Raw genomic sequence first — 26,879 nt, forward strand, 5'->3', positions numbered from 1 at the left:
CAGGCACCGGGAATAGAACCCGGGTCTTCAGCATGACAGGTGAGAACTCTGCCTGCTGAGCCGCAGTGGCCCACCCAGGCTCAGACTTTTTAAGGGCCAAGGTATTCTCCAGATTATGAGTCCATGCAGGAGGCAGGGTGGGATTTCAGTGTTTCTCCACCTTTGTGTTCATATTAGAGATTGAGGTGGCCTGAATCTTGATTCCTTTATGTTTGAATCTCATGTTACATCATTGACTCCTAGAGTCATAAAGCTGGAAAGAAACAGAAGAGGGCATTCAGGCCTCACGCCCCCAACTGGGAAAGCAGACTAGTGTGGTGGTTTTAGATGTTCAAGGCATCTGAAACAAGAGCATCTGCCTTCGCATCATAGCCTTGTTGTTTCTAGGTGTGTGATATCGGGCAAGGTATTACCTTCCCTCAGCCTCAATTCCTTATCTTAACCCATATAAAACATTTCTCACAGTGCTTAGCAATCAGTTTAAGTTAGTGATTATTATTTATTTCTGTTGCTTGCAACCATCTCCTTTTCTAAATGACTCGATCAATTGTTTAGACATTTTTTTTTTTAGCCTTCGAACCCTTTCTTCTAGGAAAGCTTATATGAAGGTAACATGTAAAACAGAAAGTGAGAGTGATGCTGGTTGAAAGGAGGGTGGCCAGCCAGAAGCTCCCACCCTCAGTCCCTGTCATCCTCACTCACAGTCCTTGAAGGGAACTTACAGGGTTCTTGCAAGCAAAATTTGGTTTTAAAAAAAATATCCATTCTAAACCATCTAGTTTTAACTGATGGAGAAAGTGGAGTTCAGAGAGGGAAAGCAACTCGAGCAGATAATTAGTGTGAGAGCCAGGACAAGAGCCAGCTAATGCCATACAGAGAACAATGTTTCTCAGAAAAAAATCACTATGTCCACTCAAAGACTTGTTACTTCTGTTTGGGGTAATCATACTCCTGAAATATAACAGAGGGAGGGGAGATTCTCTTTGCCCAGGAGATGGTGATAAAATCAACAATTGAATGATTGATAAATAAATTATGGGACATCCATATTATAGGCTTTTCCCCCCCATGTGATGGACTTTGATGCAGACATTGAGAAAACTTTTCCAACAACCATGTTTAGTAGTATGAAAAGTGTTAAATATAATATTAAGTAATCTTTTTTTTTCCTTTAAAAAGGCAAGTTACCAAGTTCTGAGAACAAAATAACCTCAATTCTATTAAAACATAAGTATCTCTAATCAGAGTCTGGAAATACTCCAAAAGGGTAAAAGATATTCTTTGGGTGGTAGGATTATGAATGATCTTTCTTTTTTTATATTTTCCATATTTTTCTACAGTGAACACATTTATATAATAAGGAAGATTTTATGGAGGAAGGATAAAGGGAATAAAAAATCCAGAGGTTAATAATAGAAAAATATATTTCATAATCTAGCCTTTTGAGAAGTATTTTTTTTTTTAGTTTGGGTAAAATAAAATTTACATAATTGGTTTTTGGGGAAATCATTTGTTTTTAAAGTATGAGAGTGCATTAAATATTTTAATTTGTTCTGATGTCCTTCAGTCCTCATGTTTTGTCTTCTAACTCTAATGCCAAGCAGTGTGCACGCTTATTAGGTAATCAATAAACTTATTGAGTGAATTAACCCCCTCTAGAGTTTTTTAGCTATGCAGTCTTCCTCCCTCATGTACAAGCAAAACATCCATTAAAAATCATTGATAGAGTTCAGCATTAAAAAAAAATAGTTTCATAAAAAATATTACATACAAGAAAGATTTTGGCTTTTCATAGTTTTATAAATAAGTTGATTAGTGTGTTCAGTTTTTAAAGCTATGTCTATAACTTTATCATATTGCTTTCTTCCTGCAGCCCTGCCAAGCCCAAACATGTGGAACTAAATTTTAAACCCCCTAAGAATCTTGACAGTTTGGGAAATGACAATAATCCCTTTAGCCAACCAGTTCATAAAGGAAACACTGCCACCAAAATCTCCTTATTTGAAAACAAACGGATGAACAGTAGCCCAAGACACACCGACACCCGCAGCACCAGGAACGTTCCTGCTTCCAGTAAAACGTTTGTTGGGCGGGCAAAACTGAATTTAGCCAAAAAAGCCAAGGAAATGGAGCAACCAGAAAAGAAAGTAATCCCAAACAGCCACCAGGACAGTGAGCCAGTGAAGGAAATCGCAGCAGAAACCACAGTTACTCTCCTTGAAGAGGAGATTCCACCAGTGACCAGGAGTCCCAGTGTAAGAAGAAAGGAAAAAGATTCTAGCGAGGCTGAAGCTCTCAGTTCTCAGCTTCACCAAGATGATAAAGCAGCTGTGCAGACAGATGCTGGCAGCTCCTCAGAACCAGGGGTTCCTGCTTGGATTCCTGGCGAGGACCATAAGCTCTTGGGACACGATGACTCGAAGACTACTGATGGCCGAAGACTTGTTTTTGAAAATATGACTGATACAGCTCAAGACCTTCCTGTCATTCTTGATACCAAAGATTCACCTCCAAGCGCCATCCCAAAGCCACAGGATACATTCTCTGACTCACAACCCCCAGCCGAGACTCCTGGAGAGCCAACTCTTTCACTGCCTGCGCCCATTCCTCTGGATGTTCCTGAAGACACGTGTGCCCAAGTTCCCATAAACAGTTTCCCATGTGCTGATCTAAGAGAGTCAGAAAACCATAATGGATGTATGTTGCCCGTGTCTCATCAGGATAATGAAAAAATGCCCCTCTCCAAACTTGGAGGAGAAGAAGTAAACCCTCCTTTGTCCATGGAGCTCAGCCCAGAAGCTGTGGGGAATGAGTGTCCATCCAAGGTCCTCGTCCAGGTCAGATCCTTCATGCTCCCCATGGAGAGCACACGAGACATAAGCTCCCAGATCATCTCAGATGACTCTGAAGTTAGAGAAGTGCAGTTGCCAAGCTGTCACAATAATGAACTTGAAGTGGTTTCTGTTGCAAGTTCTGCTCCCCAGGAAGAGGAAGGCTATGAGAGCACATCATCCAAACACACTAATAACAAAGAGGAACATGTGGCAACTTCTGGCCTGAAAGCCATGCTGCCAGAATCAGTGAGAACACAACCCATCCAGGTCCAAAGTCAGGGCAATGGAACACCCGCGAGTGCTGAATCTAGCTCTCCCAACTCTCCTTGCAGCAGAAATCATTTAGAAACTACACAAAGACCAGATCACAACGTTGTAAATGGCCAGAACAGCCCTGTCAACCTGTTGAATGTTTCTGCCTGTAGTGATGATAGTGTATTTGATTCTTCTTCCGATATGGAAAAATTCACTGAAATTATAAAAAAGATGGATAGCTCAGTTTGTGTGCCTCAAAAGAAAAAGAAGCCTAGGATGCCAAACTCTCCTGCCCCTCACTTTGCCATGCCTCCTATTCATGAAGACAATTTAGAGAAAGTGTTGGACCCCAGTGTGTTTACTTTTGGTTTGGGGAAGAGAAAGGAAGGTCGTCCAGAAATGTCACCGGCTTTACATTTGATGCAGAGCCTCGACACAAAATCCAAATTGAGGCCCAAACGAGCATCAGCAGAAGAGAGTATCCTTTTGAAGTCCTTGAACACTAATGGGAAAAACAAACCTGTGGTGGCCCCAGAAATAAATGATAAAGAAAACAAGGACATCACCAACGGTGCCGTTAAGAGATCCAGGCTCGAAAAAAGTGCGCTTTTCTCAAGCATGTTGTCTTCTAATCTACCAAAAGACAAAATCTTTTCCCCCTCTGTGACGTTGGTCACTACCATGACCACATCTTTCAGCACTTCTCAGAGCACTTCCCTTTCTCGGTCTTCAGTGTCACAGCCCAAGATCGAGGGCGCCCCACCCTGTGGTTTGGGCAAAGATCAGCCCGATCTTCCACCCAACAACTCATTAACGGTCTTCAGTTTCGACTCATCAAATGCATCTCATTTGGGTTTAAAAAGTCCAAGCTACATGGAAAAACACCTGAAAAAAGAAGAAAGCAAAAAGGATCTGGATTCACAAAGCAACGTCCACTTACAGGAAACTAAGTTTTCAAAACCTAGGAACATTGATGATATGGAAAAGACTAATCACATTGAAAATGTTCTTAAACCAAACTTGCCAAACTATGGAAACAGTGACACAGACTTCACAGGTTTTTTCAAATCCAGCCGGTTTGATCCAAACATTACTTTTTCTGGAATGTCATTGTCAGACACATTGGTAAGTAGCAACATATTATAATTGATTTGAGGTTTTTATAAAGTGGGGGGAAAGATGGATGACGAGCAATTCGTGTAATTCTTTTACAAATGGTTATGCTCATGTTTGTACGTTTCCTGTTCATTCATCACGTATTTGAAAACCTATGTACAAGTGGCTATTGAGGTTCAAGGATAAAGGTACTAGGATTCTATTCTCAAGGCATTCATAGTGTAGTAGGAAAAATAAGCTATATGTGTTATAGGGCACTTGAGAATTTATGCATTGTATTATAAAAATATAAAGTATGAAAGTATAGAAAACGTAGATAAGGGGCTTTGAGAGTTCAGCGACAGACAAGATACGTTTACTTACCTAGTTCTGCATTGAGACATTCAGTACTACACTAGTAGCGGGCCTGCAATTTTGAAGATTTGTGAAGCATCTCCTTCTGTCTGGAAAGACCCCAGCTGAGGAATGTTATTCCTAATCTCTTCCCTTTGCACTATGATATTCTCTCTTAATTCCCATAAGTAGCAATAAGTGCTTATCCCATGCAATTGAGAAAATATTTTCTCTTTATTTGGAATTAGTTTTATTGTCATTGTCTCTTCGGTTTCTCTCTTTTTAAATTTTTTTAATTGTGGTAACATTACACAACATAAACTTTCTCATCTCAGCCCATCCCAAGATTAAAATTTAGTGGCATTAGTTCCCATTCACCATGCTGTGCCACCACCACCACCATCCATTACTGAAACATTTCCATGACCCCAGAGGCCTTGAACCCATCATACATTAATTCCCTAGTCCACCTCCACATCACTTTACCGCTTACTGTATTTTCTGTCTCTGTGAATTTGCATATTCTAATTACTTCTTTTAGTGAAATCATACAATATCTGTCCTTTTGTCTCTGACTGATTTCATCACAAAATATGATTTTAAGGAGTAATTATGAAGATTTCTCCATCTGAGTGCCAGAGGTGGTTTGTTAAATTCAGTTTTTAATGTGAATTTTAGCAAAAGAGGGAGGACAACAAAACAAAAACGGAGAATATAAATTTTGAGGTTGGCTCTGTTAGCCCCAAAACTTGGGTGTAGCCCACTGTGAACAGGTTGTCTAGCAAGTGTAATGATGATCCAACACAATTTATTGGGCAGAAAAAATACCCTGTGCCCTCCCTGTGTGGACAAGGCACAGCTACATGTTTCAGTTGCTATGTTGGCTTTTGCTACAAGCCTGTTATAGAATGTTTAGTTGGGTTTCCAGCAGAGGCTCAGATCCCCTTTCTTATGTGATTTTGTTAACCAGTGGGTTGCAAATTTTTTGGTCTCTTTTTCATTCTTAAAAAGTATGGAGGACTCCAGGAACTTTTGTTTATATGGTTTATGCTTATTGGTATTTACTATATTAACACTGAGACAATTTTAAAACTCAAGAACATACAAGCCTCTGTGCATTAGCCATCAGCAGTGACGTCAGCACATGCCTTCGAGCCCCTGGGATATTGTGCTGTTCACGGCCAAGAGAAGAGAGTGAAAAAGGGAAATAACCTGCAGTTATTTTGAAAATAATTTGAGCTCATAGATTCCCTGAAAGGATCTCGGGAAAGCCCCGTGGGACCTCTAGATCACATTTTAAGAACCTCTGCTATAAGAAAATTGAATCAACACTCAAACGTCATAAGATTCTCTCAAGCACAGAATTTCCACAGACCACTTCATGTTCGTTACAGCCATGTTCTCTCCTTTTAATCATTCTTAGATAAGTGCTTCTCTTATTTGACAAACTCCTTGACTGAGTCTGACACAAAATGTATAGAGTTTTCCTATGAATGCCCTTGAAAACCAAGCTAAGTGGAATAAAAAGGAGAAACAGTGATTTCTACCTTTTCTAGGACTTTTTATGAGGCCCAATGGCTGATTTTTTTCCCTTAAATTTTGTTTTTCTTTAGATCCTGTGTTTTGTTGACTGGTGTAAGTAGTCTAACTTGAAGGTCTTTCCTGAATTTGTTTCAAATTTCAGACTTTTTCTTCAGCTTAACTCCCTCTAATGTGTGTATGTAAATAAACATGTGCCATTTTAATCCCTAGCAAGTAGGGGACTTCCTATGGCCTTTTGGGCATATTCCACTTTGGTGTAATGCTAAAGTGCCATCAGATCAAAGGCAGCGGCTAGCATGGGCATCCTGGTCAGCATTGAAAGTAGTAAATGTTCTGCAGTATTTGTATGTGTGTAATTAGTATTGTTATGATCATACGCATTGCAGGCTTTATTGGTCTTGTCAGAAGCTCTTGAAAATGATTAGTTTTGGAGCCACATAAAAATGTAGTTTACCATCAGAAAGGATGAAAGAAGTATACTCTATGCAATGTGCATTGTGAAATCTACCATGAATGCTTTTATTTAGCTTAGTAGTTGCTTTGTGATGGTAGATGTTACTACAAAAAAAAAACATACTATAAACATGTAAATTGATTCAGCTCATTCTAGATAAGTGATTAATATGTTATAACTTCAGATTATAACAAGATCATATGGCAGTCATTTGAATTATATTAGCTAGATTCTTATTCTGTGAACTAACATAGAACATGGAACCTGAATTTTCTAGCATTGGTGGAGATATCCTAGGTAGTGAAATGAGGAGAAGTGGAAATGGCAAGTTCAGTTAGAGGGAAAAAGAGAGCTCCTCATTTAGTAGTGTAGAACCAAAGGGAGTTTTAATACATCCTTGGCATAGATGAGGATGGACATGCTTCACACTATGGGAGGCAAATATAATCTTGCTTAAAAGGTCCTGGGAGGAGAAATGAGAACTGTTATACACAGCTGTAATTTTTTTGTTCATCTGATTACAGACATTTAGAGGAAATGTCCAAAGCAAAATCAATCCCCGGCCTGGAAAGGTAAGATTATTTTCTGCGTCTACTCTATATTTATTTTGGTCTGATAAAATATGACAAAGTGAGATACCACTCTCATTTTCTGGTAGGTTGTGATTTACAGTGAACCTGACGTATCCGAGGATTGTATTGAAGTGTTCAGTGACATTCAGGATTGCAGCTCTTGGACCCTCTCTCCAGTGATAGTCATAAAAGTCGTCAGAGGATGGTAAGAGTGGCATTTTGAGTTCCTGATTTACAGGGTTTGTGTTTTACGTATCTAATTCCCTTTTTGGTCCTCAGTACTTATTTAAAGTTATGCATCTTGTAATGTGAAGGGCAGGAAATACTCATAGTTAGTATTAAAAGTAATTAATATTTTAAAGGATGGTTTTAATCATGTTTCCAATTATGGGAATGATACCTGTTTATTGCAGAAGAATCAAAGAAGTAGAAGAAAAAGCTCCTTTTTTCCACATTCCCTACATAGTTTTGGGCTAATGATATACCAGTATCTGTAGTATACTTTGGTTTATGAATTCTATTTATAAACTTCTTTGAAATAAAAAGGGTAGAGCTCTAAACATTTATGGTTTACAAAATTAGTAAGCCTGTGGGTGGTTCAGTGGTAGAATGCTCGCCTTCCATGCGGGAGACCCGGTCTGATTCCTGGACCATGCACCCCTCCCACAAAAAATTAGTAAGCCTTTCTTTGGTTTCTGTTAATTAAATATGCAGCATCTTTTTATTAGGTACATAGTACATTTTAATACATTTTCCCATATATACAACATATTCTTTAGAAAACAATTGTATTAGCTTTTGGTTCTTAGATTTGCAAACTTTGTGAATTGCACTAAAACATTTTTACTAACAATTTTGTTTTTAATAAAGCAGCAGCTTTTCTTCCTTTCTTTTGTATGTTTGTTGAGTCTCTCTTTTCTTGAAAGCATATTACTTAAGAACAGCACTTTAATATGTTGACATGAAGTTTTTCTTTAGTGTTTCCATATTATTGGGAAGAATATTTTCCATTAACAGACATATAGTCATTGATATGGCTCAATGGATATGGTAAGTTAAAATACAAGCCCTCTAAGAGAAATGTCTACGAGTATAAGGAGGGAAAAAAAACTCCACTACAGTTAAAGCCCATTCATCTGCTGTATTCCTATTCACAAATCTCAATTAATTGGCAATTCCATAGAGCGTGAGTAGCTCTATAGCATTCATATTAATGACCCCAAAGTTCTCTAAGATCCTAATATTGTTCTTGAATTATCAGAGGGTTAGTTATGCCCAGTGAAGTTTTAGTTTTAGGAAGAGTTTAATTACTAGAAAATTAGTCCTCTTTATAAGCTGTATGTGCGATGTTAGCCAGAATATTTGAGTAACCTAAACCTCTCTCCCAGGGCTGGCTAACAGCTTTGCTGTATTTTGTACTTAGCTGGATTTTGTATGAGAAACCAAATTTTGAAGGGCATTCCATCGCCTTAGAAGAAGGAGATTTGGAACTTTCTGGTCTCTGGGGAATAGATGATGCTGTGGAAAGAAACGATGAAGCAGAGTCTCCTAAGCCCATGGTGATTGGTTCAATTAGGCATGTGGTCCAGGTAGGTTATGATACACTTGGATTTTATTTATTCACTTAGCAAATATTTATTGAATGGCAGGGGCTATTCTTTTTCTTAAGGGAAGTGTTTATTTTATGAAATAAATGGATGGGGAAAATACTTGACTGGTGCTTATGGATATTTTTTTCTAAGCTGAGAATTTGTATATTTTAAATATTGAGAAAAAAACATTGTTCTGAGTAGAAATATTTTCACAATAAAGTCCTAAAGGTAAATGAATTATATACATTGCCCTATCTCTCACTTCTGGGCCTCCCATTACCATCTTCTGAATAAATCACTTTATAATAATCACTTGTTTTTAATACTCTTTTTGGTTAGAGAGGTTGTAGGTTTACAGAACTATCACATATAAAATATGTAAAATGCGGAGTTCCCATATAGCACCCTATTATTAACACCTTGCATTAGTGAGGTACATTTGTTATAATTCATGAAAGAATATGTTTATAATTTTACTATTAACTATAGTCCATCATTTGCAATTGGGTTCATTGTGTTGTACCTCCTATGTTTTTTTTTTTAATTTTTATTCTAATAACATATATATGACCTAAATCACTTGGTTTTGATGCGTTCTACATAAACAGACTTTTCTTTTATATAGTTTTCTGGTTGCTGTATGAGTTCAGGTTACTTTGAGTGACTTAAAGGTATTCTAGTTAGGAAAAAACACAACCAAAAATAACTCAGTTGATAGTTCAACTCTGAAATTTCAGGTGCATTTTTAACAAAAAAGATATTTGAGGCCAGTTTATGGACTGGATAAAATTTCTTGGTTCCTATTCATTGATGGAGTAGGTATATCTGAGTCCTTCTTTATGGCTTTTAGGATTTTGATTATTCCTTACCTTCAAAAAACATAATTGATGGCATCTTCAAGTGGCAAATTAGAATTCCCGGCTTGTGTAATAGACATGGAGGTTAGGGTGAATGGGAAAGAATAGGAAGGTTCTAAAATGAGAATGAGTAAGAATGAGTAACAGTTTTTGGTAAAGAAAAGTTCTACCTACTTCCTAGGTCATTGTTTCTGATTGACTTTGGTGATAATTGGTATTCTAAATGAGTTATCTTCTAGAAATTTTAAGCACTGATAAGCAATAACGCATGGGAACTCCATTTCAAAATGTCCAATGTGGGTGGAGTGATTTACTTGCAATTTTTTTTTATCGCTCAAATAATCTTGCCAATAAAAGAATGTTTAAAAACATCATCTGAATCCTACCAGCGTGAAGTATCTGCTCTCTTCATTCTACTGAATTCTCTACCCTCTCTTGGCTGTTAACTCATCTCCTTTTTCCGTGTTTGTAATCTCAGTGCAGGTACAATGTTGTTCTATTTTTTTTTTTTTCACTTAATACCGTGGTTCTCTGTTCTTTTTCCCTTTCCACGTTATTTTCTTGACAATCATACTCCCATTGGTGACATTTCTCAGTGATTTGCAACTAAGTGATGGATGTATCAGAATTTGTGGGGAGGAGATTCAGTCATATCCAGGAGGGCAGACTAAGGGAAAGGAAGCATGTTATTAAAGAGACCTCCTTTTTCTCCTGATGGTGGTTGACTCAGTGCTTTTCATGTTCTCACATGGTTTGAGGTTTAGCCAAGTGTCCTATTCCATTGGATTGATATGCCATTATTTACCATTCTTTTTTGGGGGGGAACTTTTGATTGTTTCTAATCTTTTACTATTTTAAAAGATTATTTTACTGTGTCAAAATAATGCTGCACGAACATTCTTGTGCATTTAATAATTTATAATTTTCTCATTTATTTCCTTGGGATAAGTTCTTCTGAAGGGTATCATATTAAAATAAAAGAACACTCCATGGCTCATGATAAATCATGAATTATATATATTTTAAAGGTTATATGCGTGAATTCTTGAAAAGTGAAGACACAACGTTTATATTCAAGAGGATCGCCTTTTAAATTCATTAGAGTTGTTCCATTTGGTAATGTTTGAAAGAGCCTGAACTAACCCTAATGTCAGCATTTCTTCTGGACTACAGCTCACCTAGCTCAGTAACATAACCAACAGAGGTTCAAAAAATATTCAATTACTCTGTAGGCACTCAGCCAGAAGAGACCTTTTGAAGGGCCCCGGACAGCAGGGCATGCATCAGTGACCAAAGTACAGAGATTTGAAATCACCGTAAATGGGTGCCTTTCTCATTTATGGTGAAAACACCATAAATGGGTACCATTTAGACGGAACTGTTGTCATAGAGGCTTAATCACGGTCAAGGAGAGGTGGCTTATAGGCCCAAAATTACAGCTGAGGAAGACTCCAAGTGTACCCATTCTATAGATGAACACTTCTGGAGCAAAGGAACCAAAACTCCTATGATCAAGGAAAGCCAAGCAGCTTTTTCAGTGAGGAGGAGAGAAATATGTTCCAACACTATAATAAAATACATTTGCTTTAGTATAATACTGTCGTGTATGCCTGAAGCAGTGCGTCTACCCCTGAAGTGACATATCATTAAATCATAGGTGAAAACAGTAAAAGAATAAAATGACAAGTGCTCTGTGAAACGTATGTGTATATAAAGCTTATTTTAATTAGTCACACACATACAAAAAATAACGAGTTAACTATAGAGAAAATAGATGGTGTAATTATTCTAAATGTATATATGCATTTTTCAGGATTACAGAATTAGTCAAATTGACTTATTTACTGAACGAGAAGGATTAGGACTCTTAAATTCCTACTTTGATGACACTGAAGAAATGCAGGGGTTTGGTGTCATGCAGAAAACCTGTTCCATTAAAGTGCACTGGGGCACGTGAGTATTTTTTATCAACTATAATTTTAGTGGAGTTTTTTTTTGTGCACATAGTACTGGAGAGACTTAAGATGCAGTCTCTGATTTGTTGTCTTGTAGTGTAATTATTGGCTAAAAGGTATTTTTTATAAGGCACATACAATTCTAATTCTTTTGTTCATATGCTACTGGTACATCTCTCTTATAAACAATAACAATTTTTTGGAGGAAGTATGAACAAAACCTACGTCTGTCATGTAGAGCTTTCCTTATCACAGATGAACTTGATTCATTCAAAACTGGGTAACAGATCATACCTTCATGGTCTGGATGCTGAGGAGATAATTCAGAGTGTGGGGCCCTGAGAGTTCAGGTGGGATGGAGAGCACCACCGTGGTATTTTCTCTAACATCCTCGCACAATGCTGCCCCAAGCCCCTAGATACTGGTTTCACAAATCATAGAAAATTGTTAAGAGTATTTTGCAGAAAATGGGTATATCGCAAATAGGGGAGATATTAGGATAGGAAGTGCAGACCACAGTGCCTTAAGGCACATGAAAGTGTCTGAGAATGTAGGAAGACACATTAAAGCTTCGTTGTACTTTGTTTAAAATCTTCTCTTTTAAAAACTATTTTTATATGTTTTCTAATGTGCATATTATATTAGTTCAGTGGTAATGTATATAGTTTATAAATATATATTCAAAGCATGCTCAAATTTTAATTTTAAAATTTATGTATTTAAAAAATTAAGAACAAACAAAAACATTAACATATCATTCCATTCTACATATATAATCAGTAATTCTCAATATCATCACATAGTTGCATACTCATCATTTCTTAGAACATTTGCATCAGTTCAGAAAAAGAAATAAAAAGACAACAGAAAAAGAAATAAAACAATAGCAGAGAAAAAAAATTATGCATACCATATCCCTTACCTCTCGCTTTCATTTATCAGTAGCATTTCAAACTAAATTTATTTTAACATTTGTTCCCGCTATTATTTATTTTTATTGCATATGTTCTACTTGTCTGTTGACAAGATAGATAAAAGGAGCATCAGACACAAGGTTTTCACAATCACACAGATCATTTCACAGGAGTTCCCGGGGATGGGGGCAAAACAGAAATTGGAGAAGTGGGTTTTCCAATCGTGTCAGGCCTTGTAGGCCATCGGGAAGATCTTAGATCTGTTCTAAATCACATTGGAGGATTTTGATCTAACTTGTGCCTTAGAACAGTCATTCTGCCCACTGTGTAGAAAATCAGACTGTAAAGAGGCCGAGGCAGAAGCAGTGAAAGCAATTTTGAGTGTATTAGTTTCCTGTGGCTGCTGTAACAGATTACCACAAACTTGGTGGCTCTGGTAGATGAAATCAAGGTAATAGTTTTCTTTATTGTGAGATAGTATCTCATTATGGTTTTGATTTGCATTTCTCTAATAGCCAGTGAAGTTGAGGATCTTTTAATATGTTTTTGAGGCCATTTGTATTTCCTCTTTGGAAAAGTGTCTATCCATGTCTTTTGCCCATTTTTTATTTGGCTGTTTGTCTTTTTGTTGTTGAGTCCCAAGATATCTTTATATATTTTGAATATTAAACCCTTACCTGATATGGAGCTTCCAAATATTATCTTCCTATGCATAGGCTGCCTTTTTACTTTCCTGACAAAAGCCTTTGAGCAAAATTATTCAATTCCTAGAAGATTGCATTTATCTATTTCTTCTTTCATTGCTTGCTTTTTGGACATAAGGTCTAGGAAACCACCTCCTATCACAAAATCTTTTAAGATATTTCCCTACCATTTTCTTCTCAAAGTTTTATGGTCTTAGCCCTAATGTTTAGGTCTTTGATCCATTTTGAGTTAATTTTTACGTAAGGTGTAAGATAAGAGTCCTCTTTCATTCTTTTGGATGTGCATATGCAGTTCTCCAAGCACCATTTGTTGAAGAGGCTGTTCTTTCTGGTTGAGTTAACTCTCCCACCTTATCAAAGATCAATTGTCTGTAGATGGATGAGAGGGTCTATTTCTGAACACTCAGTTTGATTCCATTGGTCAGTATATTTATCTTTATACCAGTAGTATCCTATTTTGACCACTGTGGTTTTGTAATATGCCTTAAAGTCAGGTAGCGTGAGACCTCCCACTTCATTTTTCTTTCTCAAGATATTTTCAGCTATTTGGGGCACTCTGTCCTTCCAAATAAATTTGATTATTGGTTTTTCTATTTCTTCAAAGTAAGTGGGATTTTAATTGGCATTGCATTGAATCTATAAATCAATTTGGGTAGAATTGACATCTAACTATGTTTTATTTTCCAGTCCATGAACACGTTTTTCCTTCCATTTATTTAGGTCATCCTTGATTTCTTTTAGCAATGTTTTGTGGTTTTCTGTGTATAGGTCTTTTTGTCCTTGGTTAGGCTTATTTCTAATTATTTTATTCTTTTGGTTGCTATTATAAGTGAAATTTTTTTCTTGATTTCCTCCTCAGATTAATCCTTACCAGTGTATAGAAACTGCTGATTTTTGTGCCTTGATCTTGTGTTTTCTCACTTTGCTGTACTCATTTATTAGCCCTAGTAGCTTTGTTGCAGATTTTTAAAAATTTACTACATATAGGGTTGTCATCTGCAAACAGTGAAACTTTTATTTGTTCCTTTCCAATTTGAATGCCTTTTATTTCTTTTTTTCGTTATTTGCTCTAGCTAGCGCTTCTAGCACAATGTTGAATAACAGTGGTGACGGTGGGCATCCTTGTCTTGTTCCTGATTTTAAAGAGGAAGCTTTCAGTCTCTCCCCATTAAGGATGATATTAGCTGTAGGTTTTTCACGTATTCCCTTTATTATGCTGAGGAAGTTTCCATCTCTTTCTATCTTTTGAAGTGTTCTCATCATGAAAGGATGCTGAATTTTATCAAATGCTTTTTCTGCATCAATCTAGATGGTCATGGGCTTTTTCCTTATTGATGTGGTGTATTACATTAATTGATTTTCTTGCATTGAACCATCCTTGTATACCTGGAATAAAAGCCTTTGGTCATGGTGTATAATTCTTTTAATGTGCTGGATTCTGTTTGTAAGTATTTCATTGAGTTTTGCATTTATATTCGTTAAAGAGATTGGTCTGTAATTTTCTTTATTTTAGTACCTTTGTCTGGCTTTGATATTAGGGTGATGTTGGCTTCATAGAATGTGTTAGGTAACTTTCCCTCATCTTCAATTTTTTGAAGAGTTTGAAGAGGATTGGTACTAATTCTTTCTTGAATGCTTGGTAGAATTCACATGTGAAGCCATCTGGTCCTGGGCTTTTCCTTTTTGGGAGTTCTTCAATGACTGATTTAAGCTCTTTTGTGATTGGTTTGTTGAGGCCTTCCATTTCTTCTCGAGTCAGTGTTGGTTGTTCATGCCTTTCTGGGAAGTTGTCCATTCCATCTAAGTTGTCTAGTTTGTTAGAATATAGTTGTTCGTTGTATCCTCTCATTATCTCTTTTATTTCTGTGGGGTCAATAGTTATGTCCCCCCTCCCATTTCTGATTTTATTTATTTACATCCTACCTCATTTTTTCTTTGTTAGTCTAGCTAAGGGTCCATCGATCTTATTGATTTTCTCGAGGAACCAGTGTTCTAGTTTGCTAGCTGCCAGAATGCAATATACCAGGAACAGGATGGCTTTTTAAAAGGGGAATTTAATAAGTTGCTAGTTTACAGTTCTAAGGCTGAGAAAATGTCCCAATTAAAACAAGTTTCTATAGAACTGTCCACTTTAAGGCATTCAGGGAAAGATACCTTGATTCAAGGCCGATGAAGTTCAGGGTTTCTCTCTTAGCTGGAAGGGGACATGACAAACACTGCATCATCTGCTAGCTTCCTCTCCAGCTCCCTGGGAGGTGTTTTCCTTCTTCATCTCCAAAAGTCACCAGCTGATAGACTCTGCTTCATGATTCTGTCATTCTTCTCTGCTCTCTCTGAATCTCCTCCTTTTTCCAAAATGTTTCCTCTTTTATAGAATTCTAGTAAAGTAATCAAGACCCACCTGGAATAGGTGGAGACGCATCTCCACCTAATCCAGCTTAATAACCACTCTTGATTGAGTCACATCTCCAGGGAGATGATCTAATTCAAGTTTCCAACATACAGTACTGATAGGGATTAGGAAGAAATGGCTGCCTTTACAAAATGGGATTAGGATTAAAACATGGCTATTCTAGGGTACATACATCCTTTCAAACTGGCATAACCAACTTCTAGTTTTGTTGATTCTCTATTGTCTTCAGGTTCTCAATTTCATTTATTTCTGCTCTGTGTGTTCTTTCCTTTTCTTTGCTTTTGGTTTAATTTGTTGTTCTTTCTCTGGCTCCTCCAGGTGAGCAGTTAATTTCCCTATTTCTGCTCTTTCATCTCTTTTAATATAGGTGTTTAGGGCAATAAATTTCCCTCAGCACTGACTTTGCCACATCCCATAAGTTTTGATATGTTGTGTTCTCATTTTCATTTGCCTTGAGATGTTTACTGATTTCTCCTGTAATTTCTTCCTTAATCCCCTGGTTGTTTAAGAGTGTGTTGTTCAGCCTCCATATATTTGTGAATTTTCTAGCCTTCAGCCTGTTATTGAATTCCAGCTTTATTCCTTTATGATCTGAGAAAGTATTTGGTGTAATTTCAGTCTTTTAGAATTTATTAAGACCTGTTTTGTGGCCCAACATGTGGTCTATCCTGGAGAATGATCCATAAGTACTTGAAAAAATTTGTATCCTGATGCGGAGTTATAATGTTCTGTAGATATCTGTTAAGCCTAGTTCATTTATTATATTATTCAAGATCTCAGTTTCTTTATTGATCCTCTGTTTAAATGTTGTATACATTGAGTGGTGTATTGAAGTCTCCAACTGTTACTGTAGAGGTGTTTACTTCTCTCTTCAGTGTTGTCAGTGTTTGCCTCATATATTTGGGGGCGCTCAAGCTCAGTACATAAAGATTTATGATTGCTATGTCTTCTTGATGGATTATCCCTTTTATTAATACATAATGCCCTTCTTTGTCTCTTTCAATACTTATATATTTGAAGTCTAATTTGTCTGATATTAGTATAGCTACTCCTGCTCTTTTCTAGTTGCTATAAGTGTGAAAATCTTTTCCAACCTTTCACTTTCAACCTGTTTTTGTCTTTGGGTCTAAAGTGAGTCTCTTGTAGACAGCATATAGATGGGTCCTGTTTTTTAATCTATTCTACCAGTCTGTGTCTTTTGATTAGGGAGTTTAATTCATTAGCATTTAGTATTATTAGTGTAAAGGTGGTACTTTTTTCTTCCATTTTGTCTTTTGGATTTAATATGTCATATCTTTTGTTTTTCTTTTTTATACCCATATTGATAATCTTCAGTTCTACACTCTTCTCCAGACCTCTCTCTCCTGTCTTTTCCTTTTCACCTGTGGTGCTCCCTTTAGTATTTCTTATAGAGCAAGTCTCCTGCTCACAAACCCTCTCAGTGTCTGTTTATCTAAATATTTTAAACTCTCCTTCATTTTTTTTTCTTCCAAAACAGAGCCTCCAAAACTTTGGTACAATATATATGAATGTATGGTATGTGATTTATCAATCTCTTTCATTTTTGATGGACAGTTTTTCCAGATGTAGAATTCTTGGTTGACAGTTTTTCTCTTTCAGTATCTCAAATATATCATACCACTGCCTTCTCATCTCCATGGTTTCCTCATAAAGTCTTATAGAAATTTCCTTGTTATGTAATGGGTCACTTTTACTGCTGTCAGAATTCTCTCTTTGTCCTTTACATTTGACAGTCTGATTAGTAAGTGTTTTGGTGTTGGTCTATTTGGATCTATTCTGTTTGGGGTACACTATGCTTCTTGGATCTGTAATTTTATGTCTTTCATAAGAGTTGAGAAATTTTCAATGATTATTTCCTCCATTATTCTTTCTGCTCCTTTTCCCTTCTCTTCTCCTTCTGGGACACCCATACCATGTATATTCATGTGCTTCATGTTGTCATTCAGTTCCCTGACATTCTGCTCATAAGTTCCCATTCTTTGCCCTATTTGTTCTTTTGTGTGTAGGATTTCAGATGTCCCATCCTCTAGTTCACTAATCCTTTCTTTTGCCTCTTAAAATCTGCTCTTACATGTCTCCACTGTGTGTTTTATCTCTTCTGTTGTGCCTTTCCCATAAGTTCTGTTATTTGTTTTTTCAACCTTTCAGGTTCTTCTCTATTGTCACCCAGTGTCTTCTTTATATCCTTCATCTCTTTTGCCACATTTTCCTTCAACTCATTGAATTGATTTAGAAGATTTGTTTGAAAATCCTTGACTAGTTGTTTCAATTCTTATATCTTATTTGAAGTGCTAGTTTGTTCCTTTGTCTGGGCCACATCTTCATGCTCCCTAGTATGACTTATGATTTTTTGCTGGCGTCTACACATCTGATTTCCTTGATTACTTCATTCTGGAGGCCATTTTCTGTCTTTTACCTAGGGTTTTCTTGTTGGTTGGCTTTGTTCTCTTTTTGTTCTTTGACTTTCAGTTCAACTTATTCTAGACCTCTAGCATAACTTCATTTAAGTGATCAGAATTTTTCAGGTGTTGCTTTACTGGTTTTTGCCCTGTTTATATGGAAATATTTTTGAGGAGGGTGCCCCCAGATAAGACGGATCCCAATCAGGTTATCCTAGACAAGCTAGCCCCAGGACTTAGGAAGACAGTAGAATCAGCATCAAGTTTCCCTAGGAATGAGACCCATCAGTGTGCCAGTTTTTCCTGTGAGGCCTCTCTTGATTCTGTGCTTTTACTATCCTTCCCAGAAGATAGCACTTGTAAGCCTACTATTCCCCACCAGTATAAAGTAGTAAGCTTCCTTTAATTCTCAGCAGACCCCATCCTTACCAGGGGTGTGGTTGAAACAGAGGCTGTGGCAGAAGGCAGGCTTAAACTGCTTCTGTTGTCCACCTCCTGGGGTCTGATTTTCTAAATAACAGTCACTGCCTGTACTGGCCTTGACCCCATTTTGGGGGAAGGGGAGCTGTTCTTCAGCCCCCTGTTCCCTGCAGGTTGGAAAATTTGAAAGTGTCTCAAACATACCTCCTTTCCCCCCTACCCAAAATGTGCTTGACACAGGCTCAGTTCTGCTTTTTTGTAGGTTGAAACTGCTGCTGATATCCCAGCCCCTGGTATCTGGATTCTCTGAAGGAGAGCCACCACTTGTGCTAGGCCCTGCCCCCCCCCACCACATTTTCTTGGGGAAGATACACCCTTTAAGGAATTATCTCCTTCACCTTAAGTCTGCCCTTGCCTGAAAGCTAAGAATGTCTGTCACTTTCTTTAATGACTGCTAAGTAGTAAAAGAAAAAAGATAATCCTTTTCAGAGCTGGTCCCCAACACCCCTTTGCCCCCACCCCCAGGTTCCCTAGTTAACAGCTGGAGTTGGTACCTAACTCTCTGTGCCCCTTTTCTTAAGGCACAGCCCTTTTCCAGTATTCTGAGCTCAGCAAACTCCAAAAGCCTCTGTTGTTTTTTCCATTAGCCCTGCCTCCTCTCTGCCAAGGAGAGACCTCCGGATTTATTTTGTTTATTTATCTGTGATCAGAGCTTATATTCAGCTTGTATTCTGAATATGTTAATCAGATTTGCGATTGGAGATTGGTTGAGCTCTCTGTCTCTTGCTCCTATTAGAGAGTGCTTCTTTTTTCCCACTGAGGAGAGACTCCAAAAGGGCCTGTCATTCCAGTTGGGGAGTGATGCCAGCACAGGGGCTTTACTTAAGTTCTTTGCTGTGATCTCAGCCCTTCTGTCCATTCCAGGCTAGTGTATGATGTGTATCTGGCCCCTTCCATATGAATTTGATGAAGGACTTTTCCTTTTCTTCAGGAACATTGCTGTAATTTTGATTGGGAGAGTGTAACTAGTTTTTAAACCTCCGTGTTAAGCAACTGGTTGATAGTAGTAATCATCCTTCCAGAGGTGAGGGCATACTGGTTTTGTGTGTGTGTGTGTATGTGTTTTGTTTTTAGTATTTTCAATAAACAGAAGCAAAGAATTTTACTCAGAGATTGCATTAAGATTATCTGCTCCACCACCATCATTTAACCAAGAAGACACGCTTTGATCATTTTTCCAAAGTTAGAGTTAATTCTGGTGCAGTTAGTAGCTGAACTAGAATGTAGCAGTTCTGCTTGGCAAGTCAAGGGACTTTATTTTTTAATGACCAAATATTCTCTGATAATTTTTATCATGAAATATTTGATATATACAGCAGAATATGCCTATATATATGAGAGTTATGAAGTCTAATAAAAAAAACAAACCGCCATGCTCCCATCAACCTAGACCATTACCCACTGCCCTGCGTAGCCTACCCTGTGACTGTGCTTTTGTCTCCTCCACTTGTCACCACTCTCCTGAGTTTTGTGTTTTTCTTATTCTCTTACTTTATACAGTTTCACCATATAATATGTGTCCTTTAAAAATGTCTTGGTTTTGCCACTTTATATTATCAACCCCCTGTGACTTGTCCTTTTTACCCTGTATCACTTCTAAGATTACCCATATTCATGAATATACCTGTATTTCATTTCTTTTTTCACTGCCACATAATATTCCATGTGTGTATTTTATTGTGGAATTTACCCTACCAGAGCTCAATTTTTTATCATGAAAGTTTTCAAACATACACAAAAATAGATAGTATAGTTCAGTGAGCATCCGTATACTCTCCACTTAGAACCAATAATAGTTAACATTTTGCCATATTTATCTTTTTTTCTTGAACATTTGAAAATAAATTGCTAATATCATGATTCTTGGTTCCTAAATACTTCAGCCTAAATTTCCTTATAATGACATTCTCCTGCATAGCTACCATTGTTATCAAACCTAAGAAAATTAACAATAAGCTTGTGATGATAGCTAAATAACCCATAATCATACTTTCCCAGTTGTCTCAGGAATGTCTTTTGTGGATTTTTTTCTTTCATTTTAACCAAGACCCCATCAAGATTCATAAAATGCATTTGCTTTTTCTGTCTGTTTGATCTCTTTTAATCACAATAGTGCCTTCATTTTTATTTCCCATACCACTGACTTTTTAAAGAATTTATGCCAGCTATATTAATAGAATGAGCCATATTCTGGATTTTTCTGCATGTTTTCTCATGGTCTGATCTAACGTGTTCATCTGTCCCCTGCATTTTAAGATGTTAGGTCTAGAGGTATGATTAGAGTTGGGCTGAACAGTTTGGGCAGGGCCCTTGACATAGGCAGGACAGTGTTTTTATGCTGCATCACAGTCAGGTGACACAGGTGACCAGGTCACCAAGTGGTTAAAGCAGTGCCTCCCGTGTCTCTGTGTTGTAAAGGTGCCTTCTCTTCCTTGACATTCATAGCCTCACCCTTTTTCGAAGTCAACACACTCATATTTAATCCTTTGAATATATCCCCTTGATTTTTCTGTAAATGGCTGCATTTGTGTACAGTCATATTTGGGGAGGAAGGCATGTGATCCAGCTGGAAATACTGTTTTTGGTTTAAGAACAAGCAAACAATGTAAGACCAATTTTTCTTGTGTGACTCAAAGGGTATTTCTAAAAGTGTAATTACACAAATGTTTTTAATAAATATATGAGTAGGCAAAGTAATTACTTCAATATTCATCTTTTTGTAAACACTTAGTATGTTTGTTAGAGATAGAAAATAAGCTCAAATCCTATAATCATACTGTTTATTCATAATACAGACAAAAACTCATTACCTGAGTACATGGGGAAAAAAGAGTACATTTAGAAACTGGAAAATACTGCCCAAAGATTTTTTTTTTCCCCTCTCATAAGGGCCTCATGAATAAGGTATCTTGTTGGAATAGCATTGAGGGAAAATAAATCATGTATGCTCTCCGTATATGAGTTTTTAAATTCCAGAGTTCGCCCAGCATTCCTCAATGTCTGAGTTATCCAGCAGTCCCTCAGTACTCAGTGAGGAGGTACTCTCCACAAAACATTCTTTTCAAGTGTATCAGTGTACGTGTTTAGTTTCTTATTTTTTTTTAAATAAAGTTCCCTTTACCCGAAATTACCTGCCTTCCATAAATGGTATGTGACTAAATCACATGCTTCAAAGTAAGTTAGTTTTTGTTTCAGATGAATAAATCTCAGAACTCATATTATAGAAGGAAAGACTCATGGAAAGGATGCTTTAGTAAGCATGATTTCAGAACCTCAGAATTGTTTGTTCATGAGCCATGTGCTTTTCTGCTTATGAAAATGAAGCCTGTTCACTTGTGGAGGAATCAGACTTCAAGGCCCCGACTTTGTTAGCCAGTTTATATCATTGATGACAGACTGCTGTTGTGGCACAAAGTTCACATGTATTGTGCCAAAAAGTATGCAATATGTCCTTAATTGCCATGCTTTAAATGTATGGAAGTTTAAAGGTACCCCATCATCCTTGGCCTCTGTTTTGTGATTTAGGTTTAGGGATATAGGAATGCATTTTTAAAAGAAGCCTCTTTTTTCTGAAATTTTTTATTGAAGTATAACAGCCATACACAAAGGAGCACAACAAATCTTATGTGCACAAGCCGAGTGAATTTTCACCAGGTGGATAAACACATACAACCATCACCCAGATCAGGAAAGAGAACATTATCTACATCTCAGAAGCTCCCTCCCCGTCACACCTCCCCCTGCTCCTCCTCCCCTTCCCTGCCACGCGCTTATTATTCTGTAGGTGAGTTTTGATTCCCCACCCATACCTCACCCACAGCCTCCCAAAGTTCTTTTTCTTTGTGGGTGTTGGCAAAGCTTTAGTAAGATTCTGGTTGTGTACTTGATCAGTTGTAAGAAGCTAATGATTTATCCAGAGGACTCTTCAGCAGAAGTCATTACCAAAAAATGTGCCCTTGGACCAAATTGGGGGAAAAAGAGAAAAGCAAAGAGGGAAGAACCAGACCCATTTTGCTTTCTTGGCCTAATGTTCTATATACATGGGGAGTATGGTGCAGTACTACAAGCAGGACATCTGAGCTGCATGAACAAAGATTTGGAGACTAAGTGACCAACCAGAATCCTGTATGTTTAAATTTACACATACAGGAACAACTCTTGTGGTGGTTTGGAGCTGTAGGAACCCCATAAGAACACATTTAAATTAATCCATTCCTGTGGGTGTGAACCCATTGTAAGTAGGACCTTTGGATGAGGGTACTTGGGTTAAGATGTGTCCCACCTCACCTTGGTCAGGATGGGTGTTAATCCTCCTACTGGAGTCCTTGATAAAGGGAATGAAATTCAGACAGATGAGAGAGAGACAGCTACAGAGAGAGTAGCCAGAAGCTGAGCAGGAGAGAAGGAAGAGGCCAGGAGACACTGACATGGACCTTGCCATGGGACAAGCTAAGGAACCAGTGTCGCCAGCAGCCAGCCCCAGGACACCATAGGCTCTGAAGAGAGAGCATCGCCCAAATGATGCCTTGATTTGGACTTTCTTCCTAACCGCAGAACACTGAGCTGTTAAAGTTCAGTTTTTAAGCCAGCCCATTGCATGATATTTGCTTGAGCAGCCAAGGAAACGAAAACACTTCTCTTATGTAAAAGTTACTTCTCCAGCACCCCTACCTTCCCAGACCCCTCCCAGGAGCCCAGACATTTACAAGACTGCAGTCCTCAGCGCGAGTTCTAACAGGCACGATTTTTGGTTTCCTGTTTCTAGCACATTAGAGGAGGGCGGGGCTGCTGGAGCTCTGACCACAGCCGAACAACATTGGACAAGCCTGATAAGAAGGGTGGGGTAATGAAAAGCCATAAAAATCAGGCCAAAGTACTGGAAAAGCTTTGCAGCCTGGGAGCAAGCAGCCCTACTGACCTTCAGAGCCCCTAGGGCAACACCACACCCCAAATCACGCTCGTGGGTGAAGATCCTGAGTTCATTGTGAAAACAGAGAACTAAATTCAGGGAGCTGTCTGTAATTAGAAAAATTGCCATAAAAATAAAGGATTAGGAGCGAAGTTAGGCCACCTGGCCCTTTGGTACTTCCTGCTGTGTGGTCTTGGGCAATTAATTTACCCAAGTTCATCTGTAAAACGGGGACAATGATATTCCTTCCGCATAGCATTGTTGTGAGGATAACATGAAATTCTGGGTGGCATTCCTTATAAGCACTACATAAATGTTAGCTGTTATTAATTTTTAACACCGCAACAAATGATTAGGTGAACACCCCATTCTTTGGTTACACGTGAGGTTTAAACCTTTTGAAGCAAAACTGAAGATTTTCTACCTAGGGCCTCTCTAAATTCATAGCACAACCAGATAACTATTTTTATTACTTAGAAGTAATAGAAACTTTTACACGTAGGAACAATTAATAATATAAAGTTGAAGTGGGAAAAATCAGCCAAGAAGAAAAGGAGGTTCCATGTACTTATGGTGTTCAATTAAACTGTTCAAATAAATTATATTAGGAAATACACTAGTCAAAATATAAATTTTGTTTATATTTTTTGCTTTATTCTCACACATAAGTTAAAGTTTTAAAATATGAATGACCAATATTTAACACCCTGAAATATTGACATTTCCTTTGTTCTTTCTCATGCACATTTTTTAATTTGTACATGGAACCTTGATTAGGGAATGTGATTTTGTAGGTTTGTCCTGAGTGATACCCTGATAAATACCGGCGTGATTTGAACAGTGAATAAAAAAGTATTTGCAAAGTCCCCTTGGGGGAATGGCAGGAAAGGGGGAAAATTCAACCCCCCATTTGAAGAAGGCCTGATATTTTTACAAGAAGTGAGGACAACCAAATCAATAGGCCAAGTCCTCAATCTTCCTACTGCAAAGGATAGGCTAAGCCTACTTAAAATTAGGCCTAGGAGTCACCCCCAGAGAACCTTTTTTGTTGCTCAAATGTGGCCTATAAAAAAAAAAAAGAAGAAAAGAAAAGGAGGAGGCGCAAATAATACCTTATTCCTCCTTCTCATTCTAATACCTAAGTGTATTCTGTTATACAGATCCGTCACATCTTCTGCTCTTTTTCTCTTGTCAATGGGGAGAGGCAGAAAAATGAAATAAATGGTGAATTGTCACCATTTCTTTCCCTTTTGTTGCTTATTTAGGTGGCTGATATATGAAGAACCTGGATTTCAGGGTGTCCCTTTCATCCTTGAACCTGGTGAATACCCTGACTTATCCTTCTGGGATACAGAAGAAGCCTACATTGGATCCATGCGGCCTCTGAAAATGGTAAAAATGGAACAACAGTATTCTTGGGGTCCATGATTCTTTCCTAGCTTGACAATGATCATTCACAGGATGTGACTGTGAGGCAATAAAGCTAATTAAAACAAACAGACACAAATACCTAATCAATGGGACCTATTGCCAAACTGAAAAACTTGTTAAATGCTGTGGGTGAAAAATGACCAAGACAAAGTGCTTTGCTTCCAAAGCATCCTCAGCCTTATGTGTGTGCAGATGTGTGCACGAAGTTTCAGCCCAGTGTGAGTTTGATACTGGAAGAACATGAACTAATTCTGAAAACACAAATCCTTCCTCCTGGAGACATAAATGAACCCCAACTTGTAGATGATGTGGCAGAGGAATTAGGAAAGCTTCACAATAAATTAAGTTGGATTTTTAAAAAATGAGCAGGATTCTTTAGAGGGAGATATCAGAGGATGTTGAGAGAAAGATGTCAGAGAATGCACCCTGGGAGAGGAGTGCCCGGCTGGGGTTATCGGGACACGCTGTGCTGGCCAGTATTTTGGGGGCAACTGGGGTGGGAGTGCAAATGGGTGTTGGCTCCCCAAGTGTTTGGCTTAGAAAGGAGCCTCATGCTGCTTCTACTTCTTATTGTCTTTTGTCTGTCTTCTACATGCTGTAAGCACAGAAGGAACTGACCCCCCAGGGCTGAGCAGGGTACTCTATTACCAGCATGTTTTTGAAACACCACTTTGCAGTTGTCTCCATAGTCAGTTCGAGACAAATTAAAAGTGGAGAGGAAAATTCTTATCTTAATTTTACCCCTCTTGCCAAAGCATGTGGTTAAATACCCACACATTGACTGGACTGAATGCAAACAATTTTGTCTTTTTTAGAAACTAAATCTTCTTTCAAAGAATGAAGTTTTATTAGCATTATGAATATGAAAAATTGCCCCAAGTTTTGAGAGCAGGTTTTTATGATGACTTATTAAACTGTTAATTTGAGATGTTCGAAAAGGATGACTTTTGAAGTGGATTACTTATTTGATTGTATAAACTCTGGTTTGATAAAATCAGTCACATTCCTTTTTAATTACAGTTCATTTGGTGCATTTGAGCATCTTTGACTGTACTTATTTTTTTTAAGCTGTTAAAGATGTAAAGATAGTGAAAAACTTCCCTCTAACTTTCCCGCTGATATTTTAACTCTAGCTGACCTGTTGAATTTTTTATGATAGTACCTTTTATCTGGTTTGTTTTAATGAGTGTTTTGAGATTAGAAATAACGACAACTCCTTTTTATTATAAATATCTCCCCCGTAGACCTGTCCTTTGGGATGTTTTTAATTTTACTTAATAGTTTACCTAATTATTCCAACACCTGATCCCAGTCCTTTTGTGAACGTGCGTGAACGTTAACAGGTTTGTCGGCCATGGGTTGCAAAACCAAACACCTTCAGGGACCAGGCAGAACATACAAATGAGTGAGGCCAACTGGAAGTTAACCCAGAGGGCAAGGTGGAGGCTGGCATGCGGGAGCCCGCCCTGGCTGGAGGCCCACGGTCTAGCGTAGGTTTCATCATGCCGTCTCTGAGAATTTGGGTCCCAGAATATCAGGTATTAGCATAGTTTTTCAAGAGAAGCCAGAAGTACAGATTTTTGTGGGAAATTTTGAGTTAACAAACAATAAAACAAAACAGAAACGTGATGGGTGAGAAAATGCCTGTAACCTGCAGATTTAGCATCTAAACCACCGGTGTGAGAATCCACACTGGACCATCTTCCTCAGTCTTCACCTGCAGTGCTGGTGATTGCGAAGCTGTCTCTTGTCAATTAAAACAAACAGGAACTTAATCCTGTGAGGGTCAATGGCTTACCATAAACTGCACCTGGAAATACAAGATGGGGCTGTGTCTGTGAAAAATGGTTTTACTCACTTTTTGTTTTTCTTTTCAGGGTGGCCGTAAAGTTGAATTCCCTACGGACCCAAAGGTAAACAATTATATATGTAAAATTTTGCCCCATTCCATCTTCGTGAAGATAATGCTTGTGTGACTTCACATGTAAACCTTGAATTGTAGCCCCAAGGAAGTTACAATTTATGTGTGGTGTCCCTTCGGCTGGCCAGGAGACAATGTGAATGGCAGTGGTTATCACTAGCAGTGTGTGCAGCCATG

At 37.9% G+C, this 26,879-nt stretch overlaps 1 protein-coding gene across 3 annotated transcripts in view; it reads left to right on the forward strand.

Moving 5' to 3' along the window:
- The window catches only part of CRYBG1 (crystallin beta-gamma domain containing 1), a 226,531-nt gene that overhangs the window by 179,262 nt on the left and 20,390 nt on the right, over positions 1–26,879 (forward strand). For all 3 annotated transcript variants that reach the window (XM_077162543.1, XM_077162544.1, XM_077162545.1), the window contains 7 exons: positions 1,874–4,214; positions 7,059–7,106; positions 7,193–7,311; positions 8,530–8,695; positions 11,369–11,508; positions 24,616–24,742; positions 26,659–26,694. In XM_077162543.1, coding sequence (XP_077018658.1) covers positions 1,874–4,214; positions 7,059–7,106; positions 7,193–7,311; positions 8,530–8,695; positions 11,369–11,508; positions 24,616–24,742; positions 26,659–26,694 — 2,977 coding nt within the window. The remainder of the gene's footprint in view (positions 1–1,873; positions 4,215–7,058; positions 7,107–7,192; positions 7,312–8,529; positions 8,696–11,368; positions 11,509–24,615; positions 24,743–26,658; positions 26,695–26,879) is intronic.

This window comes from Tamandua tetradactyla, chromosome 5 (genome assembly GCF_023851605.1).
Source record: "Tamandua tetradactyla isolate mTamTet1 chromosome 5, mTamTet1.pri, whole genome shotgun sequence".
NCBI lineage: Eukaryota > Metazoa > Chordata > Mammalia > Pilosa > Myrmecophagidae > Tamandua > Tamandua tetradactyla.